Source organism: Oncorhynchus keta, chromosome 3, assembly GCF_023373465.1.
Source record: "Oncorhynchus keta strain PuntledgeMale-10-30-2019 chromosome 3, Oket_V2, whole genome shotgun sequence".
Classification (NCBI taxonomy): Eukaryota; Metazoa; Chordata; class Actinopteri; order Salmoniformes; family Salmonidae; genus Oncorhynchus; species Oncorhynchus keta.
In genome coordinates, this window is record NC_068423.1 from 12,662,842 (window position 1) to 12,670,821 (window position 7,980).

A 7,980-nucleotide genomic window follows, 5' to 3' on the forward strand; every position below is an offset into this window, starting at 1 on the left:
TGGAATCAAGTCAAGCGTTAAGCAATTATGCAGCACTGCATTTCTGCCTCGCTCACTTTCTCAGTCCTCTCTCTCACTCTCTCTCCCTTCCCCCCTCTTCCTCTCCCTCTCTCTCTCCCTCTCCCTCTGTCCCCCTCTGCCTCCCTCCCCTCCCTCTTCTGTAATGTAGAAAACGCGCTATGGTACCTACGCCATGCTACTGCGGGCCAAGATCCGCTGCGGCGAGGATGACTTGTCCGTATTCGAGGCCCAGATCCTGGAGGACAATGGCCTGCAGCGCGCCCACTCCAGCCCCACACTGCAGGACAGCAGCCAGGCCAGCCAGGCCTCCCAGGGCAGCAGCACCAAGGAGCCGGTGGGCTGCAGCGGTATAGGAAAAGGCTCCAAGCGCACAGAGGGCCAGAGATACAGCTACCGCCAGGCCGTCAAGAAGTGAGTCAGGGCGGGGTGCTGGGTGGTGATGACGTGGCAGGCTTGTCTCCCTGCGCAGGTTATTTGAGATCCGGGTGAGGGGGGGTTATAGGAGCTTGAAAAGGAGCGGGGTGAGAGTTTACTGTATACACCACGCCCCCCTCCCATGGAGCCCCCATCCAGCACCCCCGATCTCCTCAGCCAGTAGGGGAGGTGCAGAGGTGCAGGTCCTATGACTGGCGCGGTCACTGGCCAATGCCAGCGGTGTGTTGGGACATGAGGGAGGGAGGAGCATTGGAGAGGTCATGGAGCTTGGACAGGAAGTATTTGAGAGAAGGTTTTCTGGATACACTAATAGACTGTACTATACCATACGGTAAGACAGAGGGTCCTCCTGTAAGCGGTAGCTCCGCCGTACAGGGACTCCCATCCAGCATCCTTTCCTTCTAATTCTTTGAGGTCACCTCTCTCACAAACACTTCTACCAACCTTTTTTCTTGACGTTGTTTTTTCTGATTTGGGACCAAACATGTTTACATGTTTGACACCTTAAGTCTCCGATGACTGTTCTGTTGATTTCAACATGTGTTACAGTACTGTAATACTGCAGTAAGAGGAGTTAGACCCTAGACTCATTGCAGTTCCATTTTTTTCCACAACATCAGGGTGTGTCCACATTCCATGAGGGAGCCTAAACACTAGAGTACTTGCAGTTCCTGAACTTTTCTTTGGGGCAAATATGGCAGCAACAAGGTGGCTCTAGTGGATCCGTAATGGCAGTGCACTATGCATCAGGATCAGCAATGGAGGTTCAGTTGCAACTCTTCCTCCTGGCCCGAATCAGGGCGAGGGCAGAGGAGAGACTGAGCTCTCATGACTTCAGACACTCCACTCTCTACACATTCTCACTCTTCTCCCCTCTCAGAGAGGGGGTAACTGTGGCTCCCATCTCTATCCTATCTCCCAAATGGGTTGTCAGTGTGGCGGATGTCATTTGAGACATGTCATTATAAACTGGGTGGTTCGAGCCCTGAATGCTGATTGGCCGACAGCTGTGGTATATCAGACCGTATACCACTGAGTATGACAAAACATTGATTTTTACTGCTCTAATTACGTTGGAAACCTGTTTATAATAGCAATAAGGCAGCTCGGGGGATGCGTCGTGCCTAAGAACAGCCCTTAGCCGAGGTATATTGGCCATATACCACACCCCCTTGTGCCTTATTGCTTAGTTGTACTGCATCATCCTCTCAGCAAGAGAGACCCATGGTTTCTTTCCTTTCCCTTAAAGGGGCACTCTGCGATTGATATATACCCATTGACTCTTGAATAATATAACGTACAGTGGGGAGAACAAGTATTTGATACACTGCCGATTTTGCAGGTTTTCCTACTTACAAAGCATGTAGAGGTCTCTAATTTTTATCATAGGTACACTTCAACTGTGAGAGACGGAATCTAAAACAAAAATCCAGAAAATCACATTGTATGATTTTTAAGTAATTAATTAGCATTTTATTGCATGACATAAGTATTTGATCACGTACCAACCAGTAAGAATTCCGGCTCTCACAGACCTGTTAGTTTTTCTTTAAGAAGCCTTCCTGTTCTCCACTCATTACCTGTATTAACTGCACCTGTTTGAACTCGTTACCTGTATAAAAGACACCTGTCCACACACTCAATCAAACAGACTCCAACCTCTCCACAACGGCCAAGATCTGTGGGCTGTGTAAGGACATCAGGGATAAAATTGTAGACCTTCACAAGGCTGGGATGGGCTACAGGACAATAGGCAAGCAGCTTGGTGAGAAGGCAACAACTGTTGGCGCAATTATTAGAAAATGGAAGAAGTTCAAGATGACAGTCAATCACCCTCGGTCTGGGGCTCCATGCAACACCTCATCTCGTGGGGCATCAATGATCAGGAGGAATGTGAGGGATCAGCCCAGAACTACACGGCAGGACCTGGTCAATGACCTGAAAAGAGCTGGGACCACAGTCTCAAAGAAAACCATTAGTAACACACTACGCTGTCATAGATAAAAATCCTGCAGCGCACGCCAGCTCCCCCTGCTCAAGCCAGCGCATGTCCAGGCCCATCTGAAATTTGCCAATGACCATCTGGATGATCCAGAGGAGGAATGGGAGAAGGTCATGTGGTCTGATGAGACAAAAATATATTTTTTGGGTCTAAACTCCACTCGTCGTGTTTGGAGGAAGAAGGATGAGTACAACCCTAAGAACACCATCCCAACCGTGAAGCATGCAGGTGGAAACATCATTCTTTGGGGATTATTTTCTGCAAAGGGGACAGGACGACTGCACCATATTGAGGGGAGGATGGATGGGGCCATGTATCGTGAGATCTTGGCCAACAGCCTCTTTCCCTCAGTAAGAGCATTGAAGATGGGTCGTGGCTGGGTCTTCCAGCATGACAACGACCCGAAACACACAGCCAGGGCAACTAAGGAGTGGTTCCGTAAGAAGCATCTCAAGGTCCTAGAGTGGCCTAGCCAGTCTCCAGACCTGAACCCAATAGAAAATCTTTGGAGGGAGCTGAAAGTCCGTATTGCCCAGCGACAGCCCTGAAACCTGAAGGATCTGGAGAAGGTCTGTATGGAGGAGTGGGCCAAAATCCCTGCTGCAGTGTGTGCAAAACTGGTCAAGAACTACAGGACACGTATGATCTCTGTAATTGCAAACAAATTTTCTGTACCAAATATTAAGTTCTGCTTTTCTTATGTATCAAATACTTATGTCATGCAATAAATGCTAATTAATTACTTAACATTTTTACAATGTAATTTTTTTGTTTGTTTTAGATTCTGTCTCTCACAGTTGAAGTGTACCTATGATAAAATTACAGACCTCTACATGCTTTGTAAGTAGGAAAACCTGCAAAATCGGCAGTGTATCAAATACTTGTTCTCCCCACTGTATATATGCCTCATGAGCTTAGTTCAACTGTTGTACCCCATCAGAACCCCAAATATAAATTTGTTTTACTCCTTTGTTTGTAAACAGTGTAATTGTAAACAAAAACAGAATCTCCACAAAACATGGTTAAAACTACGTTTCTGATATCATTGATGGTTAGTCCTTGTATCCATAGCGCTGTCCATGGATGTGAGAGGGGTTACATTTCTCCAGTTCCATCCCTCAGCTGTTTACCAAATCAGTGGCAGGGTAGATGCTTTGTATTGTTGAATCGCAGAGTGCCCATTTTTAATAACAGTTGATACTACTCCTACCTAGCCAGTTGCTTTAGCTTTGTCTTGTGGTGGGCTTCTGTTCTTCTTTCTTACTTCTCTGGGCTGCACTTTGTTTTTTTCTCAGCATGTCTGCATTGAGCTCAGCTTTTTCTTTTATGCCTTTTTCTTCTTCCTGGAAAAAAAGAGAGCAGCAACTGTTTGGGTTGTGTTGTATTTTTATTCACGCTGTTGTATTGACATGTCCTCCCTGTTACTCCCTGACATGTCCTCCATGTTACTCCCTGACCTGTCCTCCATGTTACTCCCTGACCTGTCCTCCATGTTACTCCCTGACCTGTCCTCCATGTTACTCCCTGACCTGTCCTCCATGTTACTCCCTGACCTGTCCTCCATGTTACTCCCTGACATGTCCTCCATGTTACTCCCTGACCTGTCCTCCATGTTACTCCCTGACCTGTCCTCCATGTTACTCCCTGACCTGTCCTCCATGTTACTCCCTGACCTGTCCTCCATGTTACTCCCTGACCTGTCCTCCATGTTTGACCTCCTCCATGACCTGTCCTCCATGTTACTCCCTGACCTGTCCTCCATGTTACTCCCTGACCTGTCCTCCATGTTACTCCCTGACCTGTCCTCCATGTTACTCCCTGACCTGTCCTCCATGTTGACCTGTCCTCCCTGACCTGTCCTCCATGTTACTCCCTGACCTGTCCTCCATGTTACTCCCTGACCTGTCCTCCATGTTACTCCCTGACCTGTCCTCCATGTTACTCCCTGACCTGTCCTCCATGTTACTCCCTGACCTGTCCTCCATGTTACTCCCTGACCTGTCCTCCATGTTACTCCCTGACCTGTCCTCCATGTTACTCCCTGACCTGTCCTCCATGTTACTCCCTGACATGTCCTCCATGTTACTCCCTGACCTGTCCTCCATGTTACTCCCTGACCTGTCCTCCATGTTACTCCCTGACCTGTCCTCCATGTTACTCCCTGACCTGTCCTCCATGTTACTCCCTGACCTGTCCTCCATGTTACTCCCTGACCATGTGACCTCCATGTTACTCCCTGACCTGTCCCCCTGACCTGTCCCCCATGTTACTCCCTGACCTGTCCTCCATGTTACTCCCTGACCTGACCTGTCCCCCTGTTTGACCTGTCCCCCTGACCTGTCCTCCATGTTACTCCCTGACCTGTCCTCCATGTTACTCCCTGACCTGTCCTCCATGTTACTCCCTGACCTGTCCTCCATGTTATCCCCCTGACCTGTCCTGTTACCCCCACCTGTCCCCCTGTTACCCCTGACCTGTCCCTCCTGTTACTCCCTGACATGTCCTCTCCCATGTTACTCCCTGACCTGTCCCCCTGTTACCCCCCTCCATGTTACTCCCTGAGCTGTCCTCCACTCCCTGTTCCCCCTACCCCCTGACCTGTCCTCCCTGTTACTCCCTGACCTGTCCTCCATGTTACCCCTGACCTGTCCTCCATGTTACTCCCTGACCTGTCCTCCATGTTACTCCCTGACCTGTCCTCCATGTTACCTGTCCTCCATGTTACCTGTCCCTGACCTGCCCTCCATGTTACTCCCTGATATGTCCTCCATGTTACTCCCTGACCTGTCCTCCAACCTGTCCCTGACCTCTCCTGTTACTCCCTGACCTGACATGTTACTCCCTGACCTGTCCCCCATGTTACCCCCTGACCTGTCCTCCCTGTTACCCCTGACCTGTCCTCTCTGTTACTACTCCCTGACCTGTCCCCATGTTACCCCTGACATGTCCTCCCTGTTACTCCCTGACCTGTCCCCCATGTTACCCCCTGACCTGTCCCCCATGTTACCCCCTGACCTGTCCTCCTGTTACCCCCTGACATGTCCTCCATGTTACTCCCTGACCTGCCCTCCATGTTACTCCCTGATCTGTCCTCCATGTTACTCCCTAACCTGTCCTCTCTGTTACTCCCTGACATGTCCCCCCTGACCTGTCCTCCCTGTTACCCCCTGACCTGTCCCCCTGTTACCCCCTGACCTGTCCCTCCTGTTACCCCTGACATGTCCTCTCTGTTACTCCCTGACCTGTCCCCCCTGTTACCCCCTGACCTGTCCCCCTGTTACCCCTGACATGTCCTCCTGTTACTCCCTGACCTGTCCCCTGTCCTCCTGTTACTCCCTGACCTGTCCCCCTGTTACCCCTGACATGTCCCCTCTGACCTGTTCCCTGTTACCCCTGACCTGTCCCCCTGTTACCCCCTGACATGTCCCTCCTGTTACCCCTGACATGTCCTCTCTGTTACTCCCTGACCTGTCCCCCTGTTGACCTGTCCCCCTGTTACCCCTGACATGTCCTCCCTGTTACCCCCTGACCTGTCCCCCTGTTACCCCTGACCTGTCCCCCTGTTACCCCCTGACATGTCCCCCTGTTAACCCCTGACCTGTCCCTCCTGTTACCCCCTGACCTGTCCCTCTGTTACCCCTGACCTGTCCCCCTGTTAACCCCTGACCTGTCCCTCCTGTTACCCCCTAACCTGTCCTCTCTGTTACTCCCTGACATGTCCCCCTGTTAACCCCTGACCTGTCCCTCCTGTTACCCCTGACCTGTCCCCCTGTTACCCCCTGACCTGTCCCTCCTGTTAACCCCTGACCTGTCCTCCCTGTTACCCCCTGACCTGTCCCCCCTGTTACCCCCTGACCTGTCCCTCCTGTTAACCCCTGACATGTCCTCTCTGTTACTCCCTGACCTGTCCCCCTGTTACTCCCCCTGACCTGTCCCCCCTGTTACCCCCTGACCTGTCCTCTCTGTTACTCCCTGACCTGTCCCCCTGTTACCCCCTGACATGTCCCTCCTGTTACCCCCTGACATGTCCTCTCTGTTACTCCCTGACCTGTCCCCCCTGTTACCCCCTGACATGTCCTCCCTGTTACCCCCTGACCTGTCCCCCCTGACATGTCCCCCTGTTACCCCTGACCTGCCCCCTGTTACCCCCCTGACATGTCCTCTCTGTTACTCCCTGACCTGTCCCCCCTGTTACCCCCTGACCTGTCCCTCCTGTTACCCCCTGACATGTCCCCCTGTTACCCCCTGACCTGTCCCCCTGTTACCCCCTGACCTGTCCCTCCTGTTACCCCCTGACATGTCCTCTCTGTTACTCCCTGACCTGTCCCCCTGTTACCCCCTGACATGTCCTCTCTGTTACTCCCTGACCTGTCCCCCCTGTTACCCCCTGACCTGTCCCTCCTGTTACCCCCTGACATGTCCTCTCTGTTACTCCCTGACCTGTCCCCCCTGTTACCCCCTGACCTGTCCCTCCTGTTACCCCCTGACATGTCCTCTCTGTTACTCCCTGACCTGTCCCTCCTGTTACCCCCTGACATGTCCTCTCTGTTACTCCCTGACCTGTCCCCCCTGTTACCCCCTGACATGTCCTCCCTGTTACTCCCTTAATCTCTGTGTATATGTATAGGGCACTTGTTTATAAGACCTATTTAACACTCACCAGGCAGACCCTGAATGTTCTTGTTTTTTTATATATATTTTTACAGTATTTTACAATAGTCTGTCGGACATGCTCCTCTTCCTCTTGTGTACTGTTGTAAGCGTCATTGTACGATGAAATATCAAGAATATTAGAAGTATTTTATTCATATTCATAGTAAACTTATGGCAGACGTTTTATAATAACCTGCCAGCTACTATATTAAGCTTATATTGTATCATACATTATACAGTATATGTACTTTTACAATATATCCTGGTGAATATGCATAAAATAAACATACAGAGTTGATATTATACATTCCCTGTATTTAAATGTCCTGAAAGTGTTCTGTGATAATCATGTGTTTTTACGTAGTATTCTTCTGTATGTAAAGGGGCAACAAAGGCACCAGCACAATCTGAGTATTATCTAAAAGCCTATGTTTCTATCAAACAATGATGAGACTGGGAAAGGAGACCTAGCAAAGTGGGACAGTGCCACAATCAATTCCCATCATGATTTCAACTCTCTGGTCTGAATTATTTTGAAGAGAGCGAGAGAGGCATTCTCCCTTAAATTGTTTGCATGATTTACTTTGAAGGTAGTTGTTACTCATGTCAGAGAGTAATTTTTTGCTGTTGTTGCTACTCAAAAAAAAACAGACATGGAATAATGTAACAGGTGAATGTGAAACGTGGAATGTGAGAGGATTGCCTTGCAGGGGAGCGGCAATGCATTTACTGGCGAAATATGTATGGAAGCTTATCCATATGTATGGAAGCTTATCCATACCAGATCCTTAATCAATGTAAATAAAAATAATCGACATAGCCATTCCTTGACATACCTTCAGTTTCAAACATTCACTGGAGAATGTCAT

At 49.7% G+C, this 7,980-nt stretch overlaps 2 protein-coding genes across 45 annotated transcripts in view; one reads left to right on the forward strand and one right to left on the reverse strand.

Annotated features, from left to right (window-relative positions):
- The window catches only part of LOC118366574 (PH and SEC7 domain-containing protein 1-like), an 82,390-nt gene extending 78,232 nt beyond the window's left edge, over nucleotides 1–4,158 (forward strand). For all 5 annotated transcript variants that reach the window (XM_035749198.2, XM_035749190.2, XM_035749204.2 and 2 more), the window contains one exon: nucleotides 170–4,158. In XM_035749198.2, coding sequence (XP_035605091.1) covers nucleotides 170–436 — 267 coding nt within the window. In that variant the 3' untranslated portion in view covers nucleotides 437–4,158. The remainder of the gene's footprint in view (nucleotides 1–169) is intronic.
- LOC127914297 (uncharacterized) lies at nucleotides 3,768–7,099 on the reverse strand. 40 transcript variants are annotated; one of them, XM_052489711.1, is made up of 14 exons: nucleotides 6,971–7,099; nucleotides 6,827–6,922; nucleotides 6,732–6,779; nucleotides 6,614–6,661; nucleotides 6,507–6,554; nucleotides 6,388–6,435; nucleotides 5,687–5,724; nucleotides 5,569–5,593; nucleotides 5,195–5,242; nucleotides 4,796–4,867; nucleotides 4,313–4,648; nucleotides 4,186–4,281; nucleotides 3,964–4,155; nucleotides 3,780–3,915 (listed from the first exon to the last, which is right to left on the reverse strand). In XM_052489711.1, the coding sequence occupies exons 1-14, from the start codon at nucleotides 7,042–7,044 to the stop codon at nucleotides 3,846–3,848; spliced, it is 1,239 nt and encodes a 412-aa protein (XP_052345671.1). In that variant the 5' UTR covers nucleotides 7,045–7,099; the 3' UTR covers nucleotides 3,780–3,845. The 40 variants fall into 40 exon arrangements, 31 of the variants coding, with proteins under 31 accessions (XP_052345671.1, XP_052345677.1, XP_052345659.1 ...); XM_052489717.1 differs by lacking the exon at nucleotides 5,195–5,242 and having other exon boundaries at nucleotides 5,521–5,593; XM_052489699.1 differs by lacking the exons at nucleotides 5,195–5,242; nucleotides 6,388–6,435 and adding an exon at nucleotides 6,291–6,362 and having other exon boundaries at nucleotides 4,313–4,624; nucleotides 5,521–5,593; nucleotides 6,483–6,554.
- Nucleotides 7,100–7,980: the final 881 nt, after the last annotated feature.